We start from the raw sequence: 26,547 nt of genomic DNA, 5'->3' as shown, positions 1-26,547 counted from the left end.
ACATTCGTGGTTCTCCTCAGTTGTGATTGCACGTTGTGTGTTTATACTAATCCTCCTCCAACTGTCCGCATTTGTGGAAAACACCAAATCCTCTCCTGTTTACCCAGTGGCAAGAGTAGGTCACAGTCTCGCATGCAATCACATACAAACAAGCACACTCGTGGATGTGAAGATGAACATGATGACGAGAGACGTGAAAGGCAACTAACAGTTGTTTCTTTAAAATGTGTCCCAGCAGAGCAAGGCAGCGCTTTATTGGATTCAACTATTGTTTGTTTTTTTAAATTTTACTTTCCAGCTGTAAAGGTTGTGTTATTTTGGCTCCTTAATTTGTACCCAACTGTTTGTTTAGTGTGTTACAGGCCAGTAACAGCCGGTGCACTAGTCTTAATGAATTTATCCCCATGCTTTAACACGGCTCTGACATGCCATGGGAAATTCAAAATAAAGGCGCGTCTCAATGATGTATGTGATGATGTTGAGTGGTTAATCCACTATTTAGCCACCTAGTTACCCACAGCTTATGTCTGTATCGTGAATATATTGGCTGTTATGGCAAAAAAAAAAAAAAAAAAAACCTGGACTGCACAAACTACAAGGACTACATTGTGCTGCTCATCCAGTGAGTTTATTTTTCCCCTCCAAAAGCTGGGCGCTGTAACAGTGACATGATTGACAAACGAGGACATGGCCAGTGACCCTGGAAGGGCAGAGCAAATCAGGATCAACATCAGCAGCATTAATGCTGCCTTGAATGACAATGCTGAGCCCATTAAGCTCTGAATCTTTGTGGTCTAATGTCATTTTTTTTCATATCTTTTCGTAGCTGCAGTTTTGACACGTCACTGCACGGTGAACAAACACAGGTGTAATGAAGAGCATTTATCACGGATCTTGAGATGAGATGACAATAAAAGCAGGATTGAGGCGTGTCACACAGTGTACCAGCTATTTCACTGGATCTCTTTTGAAAAAGACAGATATACAAAGACCGTTCAGTAAGGTTGTACTTCTACATGCTGTGCTGCTGTTTCTCTACACTGGAGCTTCTTCCGCTAGGAAACCCATAAAAAAACCTATTTTATATCATTATCTTCTGATCTATGGCATCTGAACATCTTAGCATCTTAAAACAAGGTAGAGATTTCATTGATTTCAAGTGGTTGAAGTCAATGTTCAATAGGGACTTAGGAGGAAGCGTGCAGAGGCAAGAATCAATTTAAATCAATATCCATTATGGTTGAAACAGCAGCGACAGAGAAAGCAGTAACAAGGCTTCTGCATCCGCAGGCAGATCCTACACACATGGATGTACAGGCGACATAACAAGACATAGTTGAGTTTCATTCTTGCCATTGCATCGTCCTTCCTAAAGTCAGGGCTGCAGCAAAAATTCAGACAGCATTTTGACTGTGGTTCGGCCCCTTAGCTTTTGACCCTTGACCATGTAACGGCGCGGATTTCACTCACACAAGAGTTTAAGTTCCAATACATCAGGAAGAAATTTGTTAAAATTTTAAATTGTAAAAATGCAATGACCTGAGTTAATGGGAGGACTTCCTGATGCTATGATTGGCAATATCATCACTTGCAGGAAAAAACTTGTTTTTGCCACATGTCACAATCCTCTATTGTCCCTCTTTTCCTTTTATTTATAATGAAATTAAAGAAAAATACAGAAATACTGAGCACTATGTTTTGGAGAAAACAACGAAATCCTGGATACCTTCTGAAACAATAAACAGTCTTCTGGCACACATTGAATACATAACTGTGGCAATAATGAGAAACAGCATGCTGTCACTTGTTAAATGTTCTAGTAAATGCTGGAAGTGTCCTGTTGCTGTTGGTGGTCAAGTGACATGAGCACTGGGAAATGTTACCGTCTGCTTGTCATAGATTCCATTAGAAAAAGCCACAATAAACGCTCTGACATGCATTTAGATTAATAAAGGGAGATCAAGAAGAAAAAACAAGGTCCTGACAGTTCGGTCAGCCATAACTTTTAGACGGTTAACAACTTGTTTTGCACTGACTGGAAACAACTCAAATCTGGTATCAAATAGAGTCCACGGTCACAGTAATACATTATGTATGTCATCAGCAGTGCATTGACTGGAATAGAGTACGAGATCAGCTGACTGACAGTTGCTGAGTTGTGATGGAAATGTTATTGATTGTCAAATGATTCTGGTCTCGTGCATGATGTTAAAGGTCAGAGGGGAGATTGGGTAGAAACAGACAGAGTGTGTGTGTGTGTGTGTGTGTGTGTGTGTGTGTGTGTGTGAGTGAGAGAGACTGCTGAAGCACTTCAGAAAGGCACACATGCATGAGGGCCCACACCTCACTGCAGTATTATAAATCTAATAAAATAAATCTTTATTTGTCTGATGCAGTCGATGCTGCCCTTGTTTTTTATTTATATTTTCTGAGCTATTCAGCTAACCGTTCTGGATGTCAAAGACACAGCAATTCCTCAAATTTAAGAAATTTATGGATTTTTAAGGTTAGAGGTGCGAGAGGTGGGAATCTTCAACAGTCTATATCTAGACTTCAACAGTCTATAATATAATAATAATATAAAGCTGCATCTTGTCAAGACCAATATTGGCCTGAGCCACCTCATAAAGAATACAAAAACTAAACAGTAATCCTTCTGCGCTGCTCTGTAAGTGTTCAGTAGTCTATATAAATAAGGTTCACATAACAGGTCGAAAACAAAATGAAGAAATGTTCACACTTCTGTAAAGGCACGGATTTTGATTATTCCCAAAGCATCCATTTTATCCCCAGAATTATATTCCGATCGTCCCAATATGCTGTGAGCTAATGAGCCACATGTTCTGGAGCTGCATGCTCACCAGTATGCGCTCCAGCCCCTGATGACTGTGTGCTGTGATGTGTTGCTTCAGGGTGTGGTTTTCCAGGGAAAGCTTCAGGCTCTGTTTCTTACTACTCCACCACCGTCGAAATCACAAACACACAAACACAAAGACAACAGGGATACACACAGATTGCGTGTGATTATGAGCTCAGCATATATTTAGCTTTTATCGTGTGAGATTAATACAAAACCGTATTTCTTCTGTTGTGTGAGGGGGTGGCTGCAGTTCATTATAGTGATGAAACTCTGGGTTCACTGCCAGGGGTGTAAATCTCTGCACACATGTGCTGTTGGGAAAATATGGAGGTCTGTCCTTCTTAGCAGGGCCAAGGATTGAATCCTACTCTTTTAGAGCATGTGCATGTATTTCCGAATCCATGCTGTTTTGAATACAACCTAATATTACATCCTTTTTTTTTTCTCATAGAATCGGACTTAAAGTACAACAAGACATTTGTTTCTCCAGAAACTCCATAACGGCCCTGTTGTTTTAGATACTGCTCATGGTGGGCTATAACTAATGCATATTTTCATCAGAATCTGAATCAGCTTTATTGGCCGTGTGTGTGTGTGTGTGTGTGTGCGTACACGTACATGGAATTTGCCTCCAGTTACACATTGCACTCGTTGTACATATTATGTACAAATAAACAGGAGAAAATATAGAAAAGACATTACAGACCACCGAGTAGAACACAGAAACTAAGCATCAACGTTAACATTAATGTTGGATTTCTCCTTCAGTATAATTGATATACAGTTGACTTATTGCTTGTTTTGTCCCCCCAAAAAGCACACAACCCCATAACAGTGACGCAAAAATGCCACGGCAGACGTGTCAGCCTTCGTCTCAATGTTTAATAACCTCTTGTCTCAAACAGATTCCCAAACCACCTGCACAAGTGTCTTTTTTTTACCAACTACCAACTCCTCTCTCTCTCTCCATGAAGCCCTCCACCTGGTTTGACATCCATGTTGTCCACTGGAGTAGCTCTCCTCCAATCATCAGTAAAAGCAGCCGCTCAGCCTCCCGTCCTTTTCTAGTCTTTCTCCCTGCAGTCAACCGTCGCCATGACAACGCCCTGCTCGAGTCGGTCGGCGGCGCAGCGGATTTGATGTCTGTGTGGCGTCACGGCAACGCCCAGATCAGACCATATTACAACATGTTGAGTTGAAGGGACAAAGCTCTGTAGCTTCATTTCAGAGCACCGATCCCATCCAGCGAAAAGGATTTTCCTTTTTTAATGCAGATTAAAAATATCCCGCCTCAAGTGATCAATACGCATTATTGCCGATGGCGTTTGGTCTGTGGCATAAATGGATTAAACTGAGAAATTAACATTCACAGTTGTTGCGTAACGACATCGGGATGAACAGGGTTAAGATGTTAATCCATGATCAGTCCTTAAAAGCAGCTTCAGTTCTGCTACCAGCAGCAAAATGTCAGCCTCCCAAACGTTACCAGCATGACCGCTCATTTCAATGCTGCAGAGAGAGCTGCCCTGTCTTCCTTCAGGAATACCTTCTCCTGAAATGTGATCATTTTATCATGGTCAAACTGGCGCGCCCCGATTCAGAATTGGCACCAGTAAATGTTATCTTTGCAAGCTGCAAGGTAGATACCGTGAAGACGTTGACACTGATGATCATCACCAGCTCAGGATTTTTAGGTCTGATATAAAAACCGCTCATGGAACGAGTCCAGTTGAGTTCTCGTCACACACAGCAACATTCCAGCATTTTGTGCAGACTATAATTACATTTTTATCACTTTTAATTTGAAACAAATATAAGAGTCATATCTAAACATTAATCCATGTTTGACAAATGTATGCAACTTCAACGGAGGAAAGTTTCATTACCAAAGTTTACAGAGAGATTTTTTTTCACGAGTGTGTATGTTTCAGAAACTACCACAAGTCACTACATTGGTTGCAGACTTAATGCACATTTTTCATTGAGGAACAGTGCCGTGATAGTCCTCGCCTTTATTTGATGGTCTCATTCAATGACGATGTCAAGACAATGTCGATGCAAATAGGGGTCACTTGCATCAAACTGCTTCGCGGCACAAGACCACAGGGAGAGGCGGGCAGACAGACCCTCGAAGTAGTCTATAGATAAACTCTATGTGGTGTGCCTACATGGCGTAAGACTGACAAACATGCCCTTTCTCTTCCTTGCCATGAATGAACGAATAAACGAGACGTTGTTCCTCTCCTCTGGGGAAGAGAAGAAGGAAATTATCTGAAGAGAAATAGAAAAGCATTGTCCAGCTCTAAATATAAAGCAGATATGATGTTATTAGGTCATCCTCTCATGGAGCTTGCTTACTCGACAGCGTTTCAAGCCAAAGTTGTTGGATAGAAAACGTCATTGAGTCATAACAATATTTCTTCTCGCCCCTTTCTCTACAGAGCGACAGGCTTCTGATCAAAGGAGGGAGGATCGTGAATGACGACCAGTCCTTCCATGGCGATATCTACATGGAAGATGGCGTCATTAAGTAAGTCCTCCACTGTCCTCCTTTCTGCTCCACTTTGATTCATTTGCTTCCATTCCTCCACTCGCTCATCATTCATTCCTTAACCCAAGTTGTATGTGGCCTCTCCCTCGTGTTAAACAGCATCTTTCTTATGAGAAGGCAGATCACTTTTGCGGCAATTAATTTCCGCACTTGTTGAATTTTTTTGAAACAAGTGAAGTAATCAGGATGACGTTAGATTGGTCGAGCAGGTCAATTTGTGAAATCATAAAGGGGAATTATTGTTCCTTATTGTCCTATGTTTTGTCTATTTTGACTTTTCTTCTAATTGTTTTTAAAATTTGGGACAAGAATAACATCCATATGTGAAGGAGCAGGAGCCTTTCTTTCCAAAAGCTTCAGTGTCACAGAGATAATCTCAAGTAAAGTAAAAGTAAATGAAGAAATTAATCCCCTCAACATCCTGACTGTACTGTATATAGTACTTGTTTCGCAAATATCCATCACTGTTTTTTTGTATCATGCTATGGAGTTGTAATGGACAAAAATATGAGAATGCAATTTCTTAGTGGTCGTACATTTTCCTGATACAATTAGATTTTTTTTCTCCATTATGATTAGAATTCGTAAAAGAAAAGCCGGCGACAGTTTAAAGGAAAGGTTTTGATCTTGAGACAGGTGACACTAGGAGCTAAAACAGGTTGCATCACTCATTGTGATGCGGGGGAACTTTAAGTCAAGTCCTTTTTTTGGAGTCAAGTCCCTTTTTTTGGAGTCCAAAGCAACGCAAACTGTATAGCAGTCTAATTGTAAATGAGTGATGAGCTGCTTCATCATGCACACTGTATTTGTTCCATTGGGTCAAAGACAAACTATGGTGATAAAAGCCAATCTCATCCCCAATTTCATCATCCAGTATGAGCACATCTTCGATGGTAGGCTAGGGCTGAATTTCTCTTTCTGTGTCTCCCCGAATCAGTCGGTCCCCTCCGTCACTCTCTCTCTCGCCCCAGTCTGGTTCTCACTTGATTTTCCAATTACAGGCCCTTTGTACCCCTCTTGTCCCCTAGTGAGGCAGCTCAGAGAGAGGCACCCATGGAAAGCCTGGTGTTGCATAATAAACACCCAGCTGCCCGCTGGACCATTGGGCTGCTGGCAGAGAGACAGAGACACTGGCTCCTGCCTGCCTCTCTGTCTGCCTGGCGTGTCCCCTCTATAAAATCTGAACAACAGGGTTTTCTTTTAGCACGGGTGAAATGTTCATGTGTCGGCATGGTGACAATGTGCAGCTTCAAGGCTGGCTGACGTTGTTCTGGGGCCAAGTCGAAAGTTAAAAACATTTCTTTAGGATTTAAATGGAAAAGATGTCTGCTAATATCCGATTGGGACAACATATTTATAAGTCAGCCTCCTACTGCACATTGGTGCTTGGACCATTTGTGTCATATAGACAAAATAGTAGTAGGTCCAGAAAAGAAATAACACAAAGTTCTCTGCTGTCTACACCTCTTTTATGAATGCAACATCATCATACAGTCATGACAACGTCCACTTCCCTTCGACAGGCAGATCGGCGACAACCTGATCGTCCCCGGCGGGGTGAAGACCGTCGATGCCAACGGGAAGATGGTGATCCCCGGTGGCATCGACATCCACACCCACTTCCAGATGCCGTACCGTGGAACCACGACCGTGGATGACTTCGCTCAGGGATCAAAGGCCGCCCTTGTCGGGGGCACGACCATGATCGGTAAGGGCTTGTAGGAGAAGCTCGTCCACACTCGTCAAGCTGAGTTTGAGATAGAGACCGTCGGGGGGGAAAAAAGAGGGGGGAAAAGAAGGCAGAGACCTGAACAAAGGAAAAGGAAAAAAAAAAGAGATGGGAAGCGGTTGTGGTCTGTTTTTGGGCAGCTCTCCAAAAGAGGACCATACAAAAGACTGAGTGTAAGGGGGTAGGATCAGGAAAAGGGGTGTGGGGGGGGAATACAGCACCAGTGTCTGTCTGCACCTCATACAGCATGAGGGCATGTATATGTGTGCTTCATGGAGCTGACAGACCAGACGCCATCACAGCTATCAGCTGGCGGGCACCACAGTCTCATTAATGCCATTAACTTCTTTTGAGCCGGCTGCTACGCTCCCGCTCGTCCTCAAACGGAGGCCTTCACCAACAGACCTGCTACTGTAGTAAGCTCTATTCAAGGGCTCCGTTCATTGAGGGATTATATTCCAGTGGGTCATGTGTTTGAGAGACTGTACAAAACACATACACTGTGTTTGGTGTCTTTCTGTGTGTAATGTCGCCGTTTATGTCTGTCCCCACTAAACAGATGATGTTGTGTTTGCGTGAAGGGGAACACAAAGGGGTTGTGACTGCCGTTTCCAGCTCGATGCTAATAACATGCAAAGACCAGATAAGCAGATTGGCATATCTTTAATGAGATAAAGACGCCAGTCAGCTGGTGAGCCAGCAGGCGGTCCAATTTTATTACAGCTGAGTAAGATGAAGCGGGATAATTTGTGCACAGTGATCCTGTTGTGTACAATGAGGATTTACTGCCTATTATTAATTTCCGTGAAAAAACAGACATTTGCCATAGGCTTAAAAAAGACAAGCATGTACTCTCTGTTTAGTATACAATCGAAATAATACAACAATTCACACAATATAAACTCTGTTTTGACATCATAACCATATCATATATTATTGAATATATATTGAAATTCATGCTTTAGCAGGAGTTTTGCATGTGTGGGACTATTCACACATACACTTTCACTAAATCTTACTGCCGATATACTAAACACTGTAACAGAAAAACATTCATATCACCAAAAACGTGAGCGATCCCATCATGAAAAGTCCACTGGCCTTGTGTGCCAGATTGTGGTTACATAACCAAAAACAAAAGTCTGAAAATATCCACAGTTTAAAATGACCTTCGAACTTCATCAAGGACACCCGCGCCCAGACAAAGATGCTAAAAATGTAATGTAACATCTGACAAGGTCGGCCTCCGCTGGCTGAGCACCGCAGGAACTCAGACAGACAGCTGATTATGCAAGATAAACAACACGGGGGGAAAGTAGTAGCACCAGCAGACAAATCCTAACATCACCCCATCTGTCACCCACTCTGACACTTCTTAGTCTTTACATTCTTTTCATTTCCACTGCCACCTCTCCTTTCTGCATCCATCACCTTCCTTCTCTCCTAAAACCCCTTTCTCCTTACAAACACGTCTTCTCCTGTCCTCATCATGCATCCCTCTGTCCTCTCTCCTCTACCGTGCAGTGGACCATGTGATCCCAGATCCTGGCTGCAGCCTGATGGAGGCCTATGACCAGTGGAGGCAGTGGGCTGATGAGAAGACCTGTTGCGACTACTCCCTCCACGTGGACATCACCCACTGGAACGACAGCGTAAAGCAGGAAGTGGATACCCTTATCAAGGAGAAAGGTAGGCTGTGATGCCCTAACGTAACTTCTACCGACCATTTTTAAATCGGTCTTTGAACTTTTTTAGGAAGGTTTAATAGCATCGGTCACGTTTTCTGATGTTGTTTTTCTTGGTTACAGGTGTGAACTCGTTCCAGGTCTACATGGCTTACAAGGACTATTACCAGATGAGCAACAGTGAGGTACACTGATTTTAACTTAGGGTACACTTTAAACTATATTTAAAGTGTATAGTTTAACCCTACACTGGCAGCAAAGACATGAGGGGGCACAATTGTCAGTTCCTTTTTTTTTCAGTTAGCTGCATCCTTTTTTCCTAGACAACCACCAAATGAGTGCTTACGCTGAACACAAACCACCACAAACGCTACCCAATAGTTAATAGTTTGAATACATGAAAAACAACTCGTCCGAAATCCTATGTACCGCACTAATTTGCCAAACCACAAAGTTGGAATGTTCGTCCTAAAAAGACTGTAACTTTGGAAGATTTCCACTTGATGTCAGACTCCTGAAGTCCTAATATTAGCTTTACACAGACTGTGGCATTTCCCCCTCCTCCCCATTCCTTAAAATGGAATTGGGTTGTGGCCAGTATGAACCGCAATGACCACGCCCACTTCGGAGACAGGAAGTGTAAACCACTGCCGGAGCTTGTTTTGCGTTATCTTTGTTATCGAGCATCTCTGGCCGCACTCACTGACTCAGTGAGTGATTTAGATATCATCATCTAATTCAGGGAATCAAAAAAGAGCAATTGCAATCAATATAAATCATTCACTGCTGACTTGCCACATAAGTCTAAAAAGCAGGAAAATGCGGCCCTTTGGGTTACCTTCCCTTCAATACACAAGAAACCCAAGTGTTTTTTAAAAGCATGAGTCTTTGTTCTCACTCAAACACTCTGTCCTTATGTAACTCGTAGCCTGTGATGCACAGCATAGTGAGTTCATACATGTAAGTCAAGCTGTTTAATGTAAAAAAAAAAACAAGCTCTCAGTCCAGACTGTGTGAGGCGAGACTCTCTGTGTTTCTCATGCACAGCCATAGCTAATTCGGTCGCTCAGAGGAGGACATGAGGCAACTGAAATAGTCCAGCTTGAAAACTGATGTCATGCAGCTCACTAAGGAACTGTGGTGCAGCAACATAACAGCAACGACAGGTCATCCCACAAGAGTTTAACCATTTCTGGAGACCACACACAACATTTGCAGCGTGTCGTGGACGACATCATGTAAATTGTGGTCTTTTTGTAAATTGTGGCTTGAGGGTGACCCCCGGGAAGAAAAGGAGTGTCTCATTGTGTAAACAGGCGGGCAGGATTTTAAACGCACAAACAGTATCTCACCGTTTTCTGTGCCTCCAGCTCTACGAAGTTTTTTCCTTCCTGGCGGAGAGGGGAGGCATCGCCGAGGTCCATGCTGAAAATGGCGAGATCATCGCTGAGGTAAATATAAATATACCGACAGACTCAGCTCTTCTTCACATTTTCCCCCTGCATCATACTCGTTACTGCCCTCGATTTCATTGCTTGTCTCGGGGCCAACTCTGCAATCTGTTTTGGTTTAGTGTGATTTATGTCAGTTTAGTTCACTTCATGCAGCTGGTCAAGCCTTATCACAGTGCATCTCCACTACCTACAGACTAAACACACTGCCACTGATGAGAGAGACAATGTGTTGCCTGTACGACAGCAATGTGTGGGTGAAGTTTACCCAAATGAAAGTGTATGTAATAATTGGTGGATTGAGAGGGTTAGTATTAGTCAGAGCTGCAGAGCATGCCTGGATTCTGTCACTGTGTGTGTGTGTGTGTGTGTGTGTGTGTGTGTGTGTGTGTGTGTGTGTGTGTGTTGGATCTGATTCATTGCAAATCCCAGATCTCCAATCCAGTCCTAAACCACACGTTTGATGGAGTTTGATTTCCTGAACCCTAGGTTATGTCATGTCCTGATTTTAATCCAGAGCTAAAAATGAGATAGAGAGGCATTGTTTAGACCAGTGTGTGTTTTTAGAGCTGTTACAGAGGACATGTTGTAACCCAGCAACATGAATACACGCTGAAACCTTCGCCAAAGTACAGTTCTCCTTTCGACTATTAGATGTTTGCTTGAGGAAATCTTTAACTTTAACTTAGATGTCCTTCTAATGCATAAAGGAAACAACATGAAGTGCAACAAATTCAATAAAATCTTTCCATTTTTCTCTCAATGATTTATTAAAGGAAAAACTCCAATATTCTTTCTGGTTTTATCCTCACAATTGTAGACCTTTTGAATATTGGTCAGACTAAATGTGAATGGAATAGCCTCCTAGCCTCCTAATGTACATCTTTTACACAGTAGCATTGCTAATTATACTCAAGTAAAGGTTTTGGGGAAGCTTGTCATCATATAACATTCATGGAGACATGACAGACGCTATGCCAAAGTGTCTCCGTGCAAGGGTCAACGCTGCACTTACTGCATCGCTAAAGAGCAGCCTCTACAGCCTGTGGATTCCCACAGCCCTCCGTGTGTGGCCTGACCCAGATGATAAGACGGCGTCTCATATCATTGGCACAGGCAGAGAGAAAGAGAAACAGAATATCATTTTGGAGTGTGCCTGAAACTTTACATCTGTCCGAGAGAAAGAAATAGTCTCGCACCCATGAGCGAAGGAGTCTACTTAATGCGTGTTTTTTCTTGAACAGGAGCAGGCCCGCATGCTGCAGATGGGTATCACTGGACCGGAGGGACACGTGCTGAGCAGGCCAGAAGAGGTATAAACCCCACACACACAGCCGCGCTGTAAATAGACTAGATGATTAAGTTCACATTTTATATTAGCCACGTCCAGTCGTTTGGATACATAGCCTTTTTATTGAGATATCGGTAGTTTTAATGTGTTTTAATGCTGTTTATGTTTTTTCCCGGGGATCATACGCACACTCATATTGTCCACGATGACGTTCTTGGACTGCTCTCAACACACACACATTGTTCTTGTTACACACATGTGGTTTCAGACACATCAGAGGCGTTGGGTGAAACTTCCCTGGTTCCGCCAATTGTTGCCGCTAATGTTCCTTTAACAAACAGTGAATGAAGGCCACAGTCTCGGCTCTCGACTCAGCAACTTGTCTGCCTTTAGCTTCACTGGGATTTTCCACTTAGTGGTGCAGCACGGTGGAGTTGCCCTTTCAGTCTCACAGTGTCATGCAGTTAAGGTGCGTCTTAAGTATCAAACGCTCAGTTCCATGATTTAATTTAAGAGAGACAACATGGGATTAGTGCTTTATCAGTGTCTGGTGTCCTGTTAGGTTTTAATGGATCGGTTATTGGACCTTGATTGAGCTATAGACAAGAGCAGAATAATCCGCTCAAGTGTTCGCACATGAAGAAGACTGGATGCATACATTGGCTCTCTACTGGCATCTTGTTAATCATTTAGGAAGTTGTTTGTTGTACCGCAAACATCTTAACAGATTAATAGTTACCAAATGGCAACACAAATTAAATTAAGTAAATAAGCATGTGGCGCTCTTGTTTGACCTCACCAATGTTTATTTTGCATTTGTTTGCTAATCTCATGAGTTTACTTTTATATGTATTATATTTTATGATGCTAAAATTACAGGCTTCCACTTGTCATTTTGGTTCAAGTGAATAATTCAAATAATGTGGTTCCAAAAATACGTAGTTTGCCGTGGTTTACATATTTGAAGTTTATTTGAGAAAATCCTTTTATGGGAAAAAAACATTTCCATGTCAACCACGATGTCCTGTCCTCTTTGTAGCTGGAGGCAGAGGCGGTGTTTCGTGCCATTACCATCGCCAGCCAAACCAACTGTCCTCTCTATGTGACCAAAGTCATGAGCAAGAGCGCCGCTGACCTCATCTCACAGGCCCGGAAAAAAGGTAAATGGCAGAATTTAGACTTCACCGCACAATGCACTGTGTGTTTATATCTAATAAACGATTGTCTGGTATGGTACTGTATTTACATGTTTTATTTTGCAATATGTTTACATAGGAAAGAAAGAAATCATTTTAAATTGGATGATAAGGAGCACATGTGACAGAAGCTCTTAGTTCAGCTACTGTATATTTCCTGAGATTGATCAGATTTCTGAGTTCCATCTGTAGGCATTGCCCACTTTATGTTGTGGAGATTACGGTCCTTTAATATATTGTGTATTTGAGTAGAGGGCATCTTTACATTGTCTCCAAAAAGTCTTCAAAACACGTTTCTCTCGAAACAAACAATCCATCCGTCTATTCCATCTTATTCAAATTGTTTAAAACAACTCGTTGGATTTCTTGTAGATGATTAGATCTGAATCTTAGAAATGACTGCGTAACAGCTCTTTTTTTTTTATTGCTTTCAATATTTATTATATCTTTCTCTTCAATTTCTGAGTTGTTTGGAATGCACACACCAGCACATCCCTACACCTATGCCCTTATAAGAGGATTTTACTGTCCGTCCTAAGGCTGCTGATGTACACAGAGTTTGGCTCTGCTTGACATCATGAAAAAAGAGGCTATTCGCAGAGGAATTTCCAGATTTGTCATTTAGCCCTTTTCTGGGGTTCAGCTGTCACACAGCCCATTCCTCACAGTCCCAGCAAGAGAGCAGAGGTGAGCCGAGGGGCTGTCTGCCTCTGATGGAATGTGAAATATACAATTTTGAGAATGGAACAGGAAAACGGGAAAGGGCGGAGAAGAAGAATGTGTGTGTGTGGATGTCTTTGGCAAAAGGCCACATGGGGCTTTAACAGGCTGACCTCAGAAAGACTCACAGTCTTATACATCCTTTGGGGGCCTTCATTGGCTTGACACCTTTGTTTGGAACTATTCCCAAGCATATTTCCTTACATTTAAACCAGGAAAGACATCCAACAGTAATGTGTGAGAGCAAAGGACCCTTGCAGAAACTCTAACACACCATGCATAGAAGAACAAGGCAAACTACAATTGACCCAGCATGACATTTGTTCATCTCACGTGGGAGATTTTTTGGCTTATTTAGAGATTCGCCACAGTTCCTCTGCTGCAAACACAGCCGACAAATCAACCAGGCTTCATTGATGCAACTCTTGCTTGCCGAGACCCATTCAAATGAATCAATTTGATCCGCTTTACATTTGATACTCTGAACAGGCTTTAATCGTTATTTCTTTCCCAGGAAATGTTGTGTTTGGGGAGCCAATCACAGCCAGCCTGGGCACTGACGGGACCCATTACTGGAGCAAGAATTGGGCCAAGGCGGCTTCCTTTGTAACATCACCTCCTCTCAGCCCTGATCCCACCACTCCAGACTATCTGAACACACTGCTGTCCAGGTACGTGTCCCAGCATGCCCCTCTGCTTGACTTGTTTATCTTCTCGTGCTTGGCTGAGAGGTGATGCAACCTATTTATATAAGTAAAGTATTTCACATGATATTATATTATGTGATATTACTATAGCATGCATACATACCATTACACAAGGGCGTATCCTCTCGTCTTGCACTCATACATTCCTATCCAAATTACACCCTGCTTGTCAGTGAACAACATTTACAATCAATTAGACATATATAAACATATAGAAATCACTGTGATATTACTAATTACCTCCATGGTTCCCTAACATAGTGGTATAGCTACAAATAAAGCAGGACTGCTTGAATTACAACTTGTAACAACTCTTTTGCTCATCAGAGGGCGTTCCCCCTTGGCAATTATTGTGAGGTAGGATTAAAATAGAAGAAATATGTCATGAATAAGCTGCCACGCGCTATGACTGATGAAGATCCCTGAATAGAAAGGGAGCTGTTGATTTTTTGGACTTTGCCACTATTTACTGCACTTAGCATACTTTAGATTAATGCATTCTGAGTGGCTTCATCTGGTAAGTGAGTTTGAGTGTCATCTGGAAACGGGGAAACATCAGTAAATGTTCACTGTACTCCTTGTTTTGTTTTGTTGTGCAAGTCCTGATGAAGTAAATACACATCTTTACTTGTCCTTCACAGCTTGTGCTGTGCTGTATACACTTCCATCGTAACTCTGTGTGTTTCTCTGTATGTTTCTTTGTCCTTCAGTGGAGATCTGAGTGTGACTGGCAGTGCCCACTGTACCTTCAGCGTGGCCCAGAAGGCCATTGGCAAGGATGACTTCACTCAGATCCCTGAAGGTCTTAATGGGGTGGAGGAGAGGATGAGCCTCATCTGGGATAAAGCTGTGGTGAGGGCTACGCTTGTGGTCACTTTTTAAACTTCAGAAGAAGGAGAAGGATGAAAAGCAAACAAATAGGAGAGCTGCACGTGAAGATTTATTCTCGACTTTACTTTCAAAAGCCGTATCCCATTAATCAGAATCGGAGTGAAATTAATAATTTTGGTCCATTTTCCAGTCAGTTTGGTTCAGTTTCACAGTGCATGAATCAAAGAGGTCCAGATGAAATTTATCTTTTACGTTTTGAGAGCTGCCACTTTCTATGGAAGGGAATTGTTGACTTTGAAATATTGTTGTTAAGGTTTTTTTTTTACTTATACTCGTCACTGAAAAATCAAATCCCTTTTTCTTCAGTTTATCTTTTAAAATGTCAATATTTTTGTGGACTTTATTGAGCATATTCTGTATGTTCTTTTGGACCCAGATGTTGAGCAAACTTTGGACTTAAAGGCCATAAAAGGTTCTTTCTCTCCCTAGTTTTTTTTGGCTTTCACTATTTTCCCCACAGTATTATTTTGGGGTTTTTCTTTCTCACTAACTCTCTCAAGCTGCATTTCACTATCTTGTTGTCACTGACTCTGTTTTGCTTGCTTTGTCATTTCCTTCTCTATCTCTACATCTGTCCTTTCCTTCACCCTCGGATACAGCACTCTGCCCTAATTCTTCTCTCTTTCTTCTCTCTTGTTATCGCCGCATCAGTGTACTGCTGACAGACACACAGCATGTAGCTGTAGACAGATGTGAAGGGCTGTGCGGTCTGTAAAATGTGGATGGGCTTTTAAATAGTTCCACTAAATCTATTTCCTTTGGGAGTTACTTAAAGTCCAAGCTCACACCATACTTGGACTGAATTAAGCTTCTTGCATTGCTGGTATCTTTTTTTTTTTAGGGTATTTACCCATTTCCTCATTTCCAGTCTACATGCTAAATTAAGGCAGACAGCTCCATACATAATCCACATGAATATTTAAATCTTCTTATTTTAATCTGAATCAAGAAAATGTCAATTAATCTATATCTATAAAGGCAGACCATATTTCCATACAAATGTATCCTGTATCCTGTAACCAATCTTTTTTTTTTGACAAATGCTTACTGTACCCTATTTTTGCTCGTTCGCCTCCCAGACTTCAGGTAAAATGGACGAGAACATGTTCGTGGCAGTCACCAGCACCAACGCAGCCAAGATCCTGAACCTGTACCCTCGTAAGGGTCGGATCGCCGTGGGCTCTGACGCCGACCTGGTCATTTGGGACACAGACTCCGTCCGCACCATCACTGCCAAGACACACAACTCGGTAAGTACGGTGGGCACCCGTCAAAGGTTGTGCTTTTTAATTTTTACTTTTACTTTACTGCTCAGCCAAGTTTGAGTTTGAGTGTTGAGTTTCAAGGGCATAAATGTGGAGGGGAGTACACCAACAATGAGGGGACTTTTTCTTGAGTAATGTCTGTGCTGTTATTGTTACAGTAACCCTGATGGCATCCATCCATTTGCTCTGTGGTGCAGACATGTGTTTGGCTATATATATGTAAAAGCCAGGGTGAAGAAATCATTATGAGACAGTTCAAAAAAAATTGAGAATTAAAAAAATGCAGTGAAAAGGGTTTGATCTTTAGTGAAAGAGCAGAGCAGAAGATGAGATAAGAGATACACATCCACAGCTCTGTGTGTGTGTGTGTGTGTGTGTGTGTGTGTGTGTGTGTGTGTGCAAAATAAAGAGGGGGAGAGAAAAAGAGACGGAGGGAGAGAGAGGGAGAGAGAGAACATTTTTGAACAGTTTCCAGAGAGTTCTCAGTTCCTCTGAACGGAAATGAAGTCTCAGTGGACGTTGACTACTAATAATAATCTTGTGCTGTACTTCTAATCACATGACCAGCTCTCACTGTTCAATTGAGCCTCACTAAATCCATACAACTCTCAGCAATGACCGAGGTTATGATGAACGTACAAATATTTTATCAGTCCAGCTAACGTTGTCCACAACAGTGAATCAACAGTGACGCTCTGAGCTGTATAATCGAGAGGTATTTCCTTCACTCCATGTGATATTCGCTTGAACACATCATCCAAAAAAAGTTTCATGATTGGACGACCATAGTGGGTTTAAAGAATGTCCTTGATTGCACAGGATTACGCAAGACTAGGAACTAATATGTTAAATACTTCCACAAACCTCAAAAATTTGGAAAATCATTGCTTGACCACACGTCTCATAAGTAGAAAACAGCTCTGGTCATATGACATGTGACAAGAGAAACGTCTTGTGCAGTCGGATTCAGAGCTGACACTCCATCCTCCTCTGCCAGTGCAATTCACATTGCTTCTCCTGCACTTAGACCGTGTTGCGATTTGGGATCTATTTCCTATTTCCACGACTTTCTTTTTAAAAGTGAAGCTATATGAAGTGAAACTGCATTAGGCAAATGAAGGTTTTTTTGTGTTTGTACTCACTCTGAGGGCCTCACTCACATATTTAACACATTTACATAAAGAGGTTCCTACCATTAAACAGACATTAGAAGATCCCAGAGAGTCCACTGTGCAGAGGAAGTCTCTGCACAGGAAATGAGGGAATTACTGACCGAGCACAAATCCTGCCTACAGAGAAATACACAGAAGGAAAGAGTTAATTTACCAACGGCATGTGTAAGTTTGTAGATTTTAATTTGCCTTGCTAAAAGACCTAATTGCAGCCGTTTAGTAGGAGAGACGGAACATTTTCTCTGTCTCAAGTTGGAGGAATGAAAAGAGACAGAGAAAACTGGACTGATAATCCGCCTTCTCCTAATGTGGACTACATCCACTGAGGATACTTGGGTTCTTACATAATGATGTCACCTTTTCATTTCCTGCTGGCCGCCCTTCGCGATAAAACAGAGGAGAGGAGAAGAGCAGAGCACGGCAGCTCCCAGTTGCGTTAAATCCACCTTAATGGATAGTCTGAGGCCGGGCCAAACAGGAGCGGCCCGGCTTACCGGCACACAGAGTTGGTGAATGCTTTCTCCTGGAGAGTGAACATGATTGACACCGTGCTGTGTCTTAGTTTGTCCACAATAAGCCCACATCTGGTGTGGATTGCTGGTTGTCATCAACACAACAAAAATACAAAGATGGACGGAGGCATATTCTGAAACAAGAACTGGCACACACACACACACACACACACACACACACACACACACACACACACACACACACACACACACACACACACTCGGCAGTCATGACATCATGTTTGGCATGCAGTAAGTCTTAGTTATGTCCTGTTCAGGCCTGAATTTGGACAGCAGCAGAAACCAGGGCCGTGTGCAGAGGAAACAAGAAACAATGGAATGAGGGGAGGGGACAATCACACATCACAAACATGTAGAGAAAAGAAAGTTGGCCCAAAGGGAAATTGGGGGGGTGAATGAACAAGGTTTGACAAATCTTGGGATCACATTAAAAGCTAAAGTGTGTGAGGGGGAGAAAGACAATACAAAGTGACAGAAGGAGGGTTAAATGAATGAAGGAGACAGACAACTGGAAACAGAAGGAGAGGAATGGAGTCATTACACACCAGCTGGATGATGGCAGCTGTTTGTACATGCCAAACAGACAAGTGTAAGAATCAAAGTGATGAATGATAACGAATAATTAGAAAGTGAGGGTTAAGAGAGAGAAGAGGAGAAAGAGGGTTTATGCCGCCACTTCCTGTCTCTTCATACGTCCTCCCTCTGTTGTTAGTCTTCCTCGTCTCCTCCATACCTCAATCAGTTCTTTAATTAAGCTTACAAGTGGTTTTATTTTGTTGGATTTGTTTTTCTCTCAAAATGAACATCTAAACAGTTGAAAATTCCAACATGTTCATTCAACATCAGTCAATAACGTTCTGTGTTGCTGTAATAAACTGTCTATATGTATATTTTTTTTAATAATTTTGTTCTTCACCCAGGCGGTCAACCTTAACTCTGTTATGATCTTTCATAGTGTCGTAGTGTGTACTGCTTTGTGCTGAATATTGACCCCACAATTGTTTCATATTTTATAGTTTTTGTCCTCAGTCTCTAATAGTTTTATATCTGTGTTTCAGGCTGCTGAGTACAATGTCTTTGAGGGCATGGAGCTGCGTGGAGCCCCACTGGTGGTGATTTGCCAGGGGAAGATTGTTCTGGAAGATGGGAACATACATATCATCTCCGGCGTGGGTCGCTTCATTCCCTGCTCTGCCTTCCCCGACTTTGCCTACAAGCGTATTAAAGCCAGGAAGCAGGTAACTACTGCCTTCGATCATCACCTCATAAAGTGACACACACATTTTAGTGAAGGTAGAAGATGAGGCAAATATAAGCCGAGGTGGAAGTGGTGAAGGTTTGGGCTCAAATAGAAGTTACAATGGAGGCGAGAAAAGAGGGCGGGAAGGATGGAGGCAGTAAAATAGGAAGTAGTGGGCGATGCAGTCAGTCTGACATCAGCCTCCAGGGTTCAGCCTCAGGACACTGGCTGCACTCTGACACTGTAGTGCAAAAATATCCACGCAGTGAGGGTGGTCAAGACGTTGTCATCATAGATTTTAAAATGATACAGTGAGCTTGGATGTGTATGATTATCCAGAACTACCACATACAATAAAAGAGCCACCAAAGTCTACAGTTAACATAAATCCCAATATAGTCTCACTAAAGATCCAACTCACTGTCCAGTAGCTGTTCCTCATCTTAAAAAAAAGGAATTAATAAGTTAATTTCTATCTCCTTTAAAGAATTAAGAGCTGATCCCATTCAACCGCTTGATTTATAAGAGTTTTAACTCAAAGCAGATCCTGCCGTCTGCTTTCTGGCATTCTCATCTCATGGGCCAAAAATCTCATTGTTCAACAATTCCCTAATTTGCAGCTGGCTGGTGATGAGAACATGTAGCCAGAGTAACAGTGCGCTGTTTATCTTGGTGGAAGCTTACTTCGTTCACAGATGTCTCTTTTAACTCTTCGCAGAGTTTCCAAGACTCCTCTTGAGTCACGCCACTGACCAACGACTTGTTCACAACTTGCTTGGAAAACAGGCAGCTTTTTCTGCCCTAGTCTGTACTTGTGTTTGTGTGACTATGTTTGTGTGTGTGTATGTATAAATCTGGAACTGGTTCCCAGCAGGAAAAGGGCTCTCTAAAAAATGCATATATAATTCAGACACAAACAACCGTGTAATGCAAAACAGGCGTGGACTTGGCAACATGAAATCTGTCTGTAAAGCAAACACCGTGTTGGCTCTGCGTGTTCTTACCCATCGCCTGCTTCTTTTTTCATTCTCCCCTCACCACCGCCCATCTCTGCTCTTACCATTTGTCTCGTAGCTGGCGGTCCTGAGGGCAGTACCCAGGGGCATGTACGACGGGCCCGTGTCTGAATTCTCCATGTCCCGTGGTGGCACCCCTTCAGCCTCAGCACGTACCTCTCCCACCAAACAGCCCGTCAGAAACCTGCACCAGTCTGGATTTAGTTTAACAGGTAACCGTGAACCATGTGGTGAGCCCAGCTTCTTAATACAAACCCCACCCCTCCATCGCCCATTCCTTCATCCGTTTATGGTCTGTATTGATTTATACTGTACGTCGAAACTTCAGAGGTGCATGCATGTGCAGCGGTCGGCCCCCTTTTATCTCAACTGAGCTCCAACCTCATGCTGTGACGGACAACATTCATGGGATTTTCTTTTGCATGTTGCTCTGAGTGATGCATTCACTTCCCTTGGTGATAAGCTGCGAGCCTGTAGAGTAACCTAATGATCTCCCATTACCCTGTGTTAAACTTTATGATGTGCCAAGTATGGCATGCATTTGTCTGCAGTATACCAGGCTCCTTCGAAAAAAGGGCAATTTGTCTGTTAATACATGTTATTAAGTTGTCCACTTAGGCTCCTTTTTGAGTTTTAAAGAGCCAGAGTGCAGACAGCATGAAGTACAATTTGTGTACGAAACCAATTAGCTGTTCTGTGCTTTTAATGGGGTTCGACATGCAGTCAACATTACACCAAATTGAAACCATACAAACTGCACTTTTGACCCATACGCATTCATGATGTAATGTTCTCTTACATTTTTTGATTAATTAGCATTCAAGTACTTTGGTGTATTTCTGTAATATTCACATTGAACAAAGCAAATCCTGGCTTCTGTTCTCCTACATTCCCATGTATTTTGCACTGCTCAACATCTCACTTCCTAACTCCGTTAGATCAGCCATCCCTTGTAACTACTAACAGCTCATCTCTAAGAAATGCAACTTAAATCACTTTATCCCACTGAATTACTCTCTTGCAGTATCTCACGCCTCGTTTTTATTGCTCCTTTGCACACTGTGACCTCTAACTACAACCTTTTTGTAATGTCAAGCTTTAGAGTTTAGAGTTTCAAGTGTTTTCCACAGTCACACTCGCTGTAAGTCACGCTGGGTATGAATTTTGGCTCAAGGCCTAAAACACACAGCGTACAAGAATTCAGTCTAGGCATCTGGACATGCTTTATTAAGAAAGCCTAACGAATGTAAGAGATCACAACACTATGTATTCACATTGAACATCTGTTCCATTATGCAGGACCTGCTGAGTGACAGTCTGATTTTGCCCATATGTAAGGCATCGGATTAGCTTTGATTTAGAAAACAAATGTGAGAAATTGTTTTTGTCAGGCTGCCAAACAGTAAAACTTTGCACACATGTTAAAACTGTGAACCGGATAGTTTCCATCCATCCCAGACGGAGTGAGTATGTCCATGTAAATCAATGAGAGCGACCGCTTTTTACCTGGACGGGACACAGCTGTTCTCACCGTGGTATCTGTCTTTGTGAATGGTTGTCGTATTTGAAACGGTGGATAACTCATTTTTAAACTCCACAGATTAGTGTTTAGCTTTTGGCTTTAGTGAGCAACCTGTCTTTACAACGCGCGGGTTATGTGTGATACCTCATCGATGAAAAACGACGGTGACCTCCACCGGAAAGAATTTCCACATTTGAGTACATGGATTTAGAGGGGAGGAAAGCTGCTCTTGGTTTCCCAGACTTTGTAACGATTCTGTGTGTTTTCTCGTATGTGTGCGTACATTATTTGTGTATGCACTCTCAGAATGAGTCAATCTCTTTGAGTTTTTCCGAGGCCACCACCTACAGAGTTGATTTACTTGTGTGGAGTGAGATGGGAAAGATTGTTTGCTTAGATACAGTGTATCAAACGCTGACATCAGTCTATTTTCCATGTGTATGCTGGCTGTTCATTTGTTGCAGCACAGGCCCTGGCTCATCCTTTGGAAACACGGTGCTTTATGTCAAACTGCAGCTTCTTCTGTAAATGTTTCAGTAGCACTCATACAGGGCTTAGTCTGCTGAAAGTGGAATCACTGTGTCATCTCAGTGGCACTTACATATAACATAGACAGAAGACAAATGTGTCCTGGAAAGTGATAATGTGAGTGCATGACAGGAATTAGTTTTGTACCATGATGAAGCTTGAAAGGATTGACAAATGGGACACGTTCTTGTTTTAAAAGAACTTAAAGTAAAGTATATAATCCACATTAACACTTTAGAGGTTTTCTTCATGTGCTGTACTTTAACACACATTAAATTTACTTATTGTGTCCCATTGAGGGCTCACACGTGGAGTGTTCTGCACTGCACCATACTAATTAGCATGCAGGTGGGGATATTAATACATAATTAGAGACGGGCATTCTAAAAGTGTTTTTATGGAAATATGTGTCTCTTTTCCATCTCTTACCATAAGATAAGAGAATAATGGGAAACTGATTTGCAGTGTTTTCTTCAATTTCAAATCATACTGTTGCATCTGAAGTATTTTTTTTTATTTCTTCTCCATTTGTCTTTTAAACATTGAAGTTCAATTTGACCTTCTTTCTTCTTCACCCATGTTCTTTCTACCGACTGCCCTGCACACACTTTGCTGTCATATTCGCACGTCATTTGCTTGACAAGTCTTTCTTTTCCTCTCTGTCCAGGTCCCGCCACCCCAGATGACATCCCTATCAGGCCTGCTGGCCGCCGTATCGTAGTGCCCCCTGGTGGTCGTTCCAACATCACATCCCTCAGCTAAACGGCGAGAAGACGGGGGAAGCATCCAGAAAACGACAGCAGCCAGAGTGCAGGATTGAGGGTGGGAAGGAGGGAGGGAAAGGGGGAGGGAGGGAGGGAGGAGCAGATGCAGAGGACCGTGATTAGTTAAAAGAGCAAAACACTGAATCCTCATGCCTTACCTGTCACAACGCTACCTTGCTCAGATGAGAAAAGCATCCATTTTCCTGGGGAGTTTGTATTGGAGTGTTTTAGAATTTCCACTTAAAGATAACCACCGAAGCACAATAAACCTGATCAGTCTTTAACTCTTTCGCACTTCTTCTCAGTATAGAATACACCACACTACAGTGACAGCATTTTCACTGTGTTATTTGGTCATGGGAAACGCCAGTAAAACTGCACACCATCACATTCAACCGTATACAAACACACTCTGCTCTCAAAGACAAATGGATACTGCCTTTCTCAGATTGATGCAATGGTTCTTTCACCCTGTTTGGCTTTCAATGTCACCCCGTTTTCAGTAGACTGCTTCATCCATAGTCGGCAACACTAGATCCCACATTAGCCATGTTTTCTCATGCAGTACCATTGATTAGCTCTAGATGGCATTGTATATACGGTAGATGTAATGTAGCTTTGTGAATGATGTTTGTTGCAGCCTGTTTGGGTTTACTGGACCAAGTAGAAGGTATTTATCACAACTCAGAGCAGGAGTGCTGTTGGACATGGAGCTGCATGGGCCACAATAACACGGGTGATATGATCCATGATCCTTTTGCCACCCCCTCTCCTCTGACGCGCTCGATGAATACCATCCCCATGTTGTATTGATTGAATAATTATTGATGTTAATAAAGGAAGACAGACACATGAGTAGAAAGGGGTTTAGCATTCTTTATCTCCAAAAGATTTTTTTTTTTATTTCCTGCACTCCATGATGGATGTAAACATGAAACCGTCCTTTGCATTTGCTTCTAGCTTATTGGCTGCTTTTGTCATCCCGAGATCATCTTGAAAACGCGAAAGATGGGGAAAAAGATTAACGAAATACATACAACTGGCCCTTGTAGCTCAGCCTGTAACTTATAACGATGAGCTTTGGAATTGAGAATGAAGAAAACCAGATGCAATTAAATGAATAAGTGACAAACACCTGCTTTCAGATAGCAGCGCTTCACCTCTTGCTTTACTTTTTTATTCCTGACAAACTGGGCTCTCGTTCTTCAACAAAAGGGAAGATCATCCCCTTGTCGCAGCCCTCTTATGCAATTATGACCAAAACTAATTCAACACCAGCCTGAATATAACCATGGGCCCAAGTTAGTTTGCATGAAGCACTCAGGATCTGATTGTTTCGAGGGGGGCTTAGAGCTCTGTATGTCTCTGCTGTTTTCTGGCAAGGCAGAGGATTGCGGTGCAGTCAGGGAAGCTTTTGTTTGGCTGCTGTCCCACTGTGGGGGAAGGAGAGGAGGTGCCGCTTTTATTTGGCAGCAGTGGGGCAGAATACGAGTGGTGGTTTGTTGTATTTATGTTAGTTTGACTACCTTTTGTTATTGTCTTTTATGTTGTTTCTTTTTTACTGTTTTATCAAAACCCAGAAATGGCAGGTAAAAAAAAAAAAAAGGTGTGTTGTGGAGGTATGATTTGTTTCCTGAATAAACATGAGTTGCAACTGACTGATTGGGATCTCTGTTTTTCGTTGAGAATATTCACTAAAGGTGGACAAAAGAAAATGATCTTTATTAATGAGACAGATATCTAAACATACAGAGAGTGCAGAAGTAGGCTACATTTATTTTATGAGAATGAAATCCGTCCTCCCTCATGGATTAACGTTGCGCATGTTTACTATTTGCATAAGCATGAGCAGTCGATTTAAGTGCAACACAATGTACAGTACGCTGAACACATCCAGGAAGATGAGCTTTACATAATGAGTGTCTCCTTACTTTGCATCAAACACCATTACTCATTTCTCAATAAACCAGAATTGCTTAAAACCCAAGGGCACTATTTATCTCCAACCACATCTTTGCTTGCTGTTTATACACCTAAAGTTTCCACTTTATTGGGCACTATATCTTTCCTTTTATAGTGTATGAACTCACTTATTCAGACAGTGAGTAATCACGTCGGGGACTGACTGAATATTTGAGACAGAGTTGAGGGGTTTAGGTTTCATGAGCAACATGTGTAATAGAAGCAACATTTGTGAAGGTTTGATTGACACCAGCATCTCTGGGTCACAGAAACCAAAACAAAAAGGCAAAAAAAGGCTCCTTGCTCTGCATATCAGATGTCAGATCTGTAACAATTCTAATAGCACAGTAACAAAAATAATACTTAATGCCAAAATATATACAGCTCGTGCCACACAGCAACAGTCCAGCATCCTCTTATTCTGATGAAATCCATATCTTGGCCGCCAGGAGCAGCGGCGAGCAACATTTTCGAAGAACAATCAAAGAACGTTAGTGTTTTGATGTTTAGCTCAATGCTGACTGCTTCACAGCGCCGATCCACTCCTTAAACATTGGATCAATGAGAGGGTAGGCGGGACTTTGGATAGCTCTCAAGGATTGTGACGCCACACACACACACACACACACACACACACACACACACACACACACACACACACACACACACACACACGTAAACCAATGCCAATTTAACTGATTGGTCAGGAAAGTGCACATTGTGAAAACAATTTATCACATTAATGACACTCGCACTGTGTGGTCAAACTAATAGGATGGCTGAAGTATGCACTCAGGCCCGCCGTGTTCCCCGGTTGTGGGAGTTACACACACTCGCCCTCACTGTGCAGTCCAATAATAAAACTGCTGCAAGGTCCCTCGTGCATTGTTTAATGGTGAGTAAATGTCTAATGACATCATAGCAATCATGCGAAGTGGCAAAGATGACGGTCGTAAAATGCAGACTAGGTTTGGAACTAGAGATGAGTCAGCAACCTCAATATAAACTGGGGTGCTGTGCGTGGTGCGTGTTGGTGTTGTAACAGAATGAGAAGGTGTATGACTGTAACGAGAAAACATTTACGAAGAGGATAATGTAGATGAGTTGTCATCCAGTCCGTTCCCTTCTTAAATGAGCCTTTTTGCGTATTTTTTTGTTGTTGTGTATATTGTTTTAACATTCATGTGATAAATAACTGCTTTATGGTTTGCTGCGTTCGTCTGTGGGGATTCCACATAGCATATTGGGGATGCATTTATCAACTGAAAATCCCCCTCAGATCTGCCATTAATGTGAAGATGTGCTGCCTCAGCTTAACTCCACTGTGGCGGTAAGAAGGGACCGTGCTCTCTAGATGACCTAGGGAAGAGGTGGACAGAGAGAGAGAGAGAGAGAGAGAGAGAGAGAGAGAGAGAGAGAGAGAGAGAGAGAGAGAGAGAGAGAGAGAGAGAGAGGAAAGCATAA

The 26,547-nt window shown here is 42.3% G+C and overlaps 1 protein-coding gene across 2 annotated transcripts in view; it reads left to right on the top strand.

Moving 5' to 3' along the window:
- Positions 1–24,780, top strand: part of dpysl3 (dihydropyrimidinase like 3) — a 29,469-nt gene extending 4,689 nt beyond the window's left edge. The window contains exons 2-14 of one of the 2 annotated variants that reach the window (XM_068599753.1): positions 5,302–5,390; positions 6,935–7,119; positions 8,665–8,829; positions 8,949–9,010; positions 10,196–10,276; positions 11,521–11,589; positions 12,607–12,727; positions 13,998–14,154; positions 14,901–15,042; positions 16,161–16,331; positions 19,110–19,289; positions 20,366–20,537; positions 23,025–24,780. In XM_068599753.1, the coding sequence (XP_068455854.1) occupies positions 5,302–5,390; positions 6,935–7,119; positions 8,665–8,829; positions 8,949–9,010; positions 10,196–10,276; positions 11,521–11,589; positions 12,607–12,727; positions 13,998–14,154; positions 14,901–15,042; positions 16,161–16,331; positions 19,110–19,289; positions 20,366–20,537; positions 23,025–23,119 (1,689 nt within the window). In that variant the 3' untranslated portion in view covers positions 23,120–24,780. The remainder of the gene's footprint in view (positions 1–5,301; positions 5,391–6,934; positions 7,120–8,664; positions 8,830–8,948; positions 9,011–10,195; positions 10,277–11,520; positions 11,590–12,606; positions 12,728–13,997; positions 14,155–14,900; positions 15,043–16,160; positions 16,332–19,109; positions 19,290–20,365; positions 20,538–23,024) is intronic. The other variant, XM_068599755.1, reaches the window with a different exon arrangement.
- Positions 24,781–26,547: the final 1,767 nt, after the last annotated feature.

The sequence above is a fragment of the Clinocottus analis genome, unplaced genomic scaffold (assembly GCF_023055335.1).
Source record: "Clinocottus analis isolate CAN_PGR_092001 unplaced genomic scaffold, fCliAna1.0.p SCAF_5, whole genome shotgun sequence".
Classification (NCBI taxonomy): Eukaryota; Metazoa; Chordata; class Actinopteri; order Perciformes; family Cottidae; genus Clinocottus; species Clinocottus analis.
This window is presented reverse-complemented; position numbering and strand designations above follow the sequence as displayed.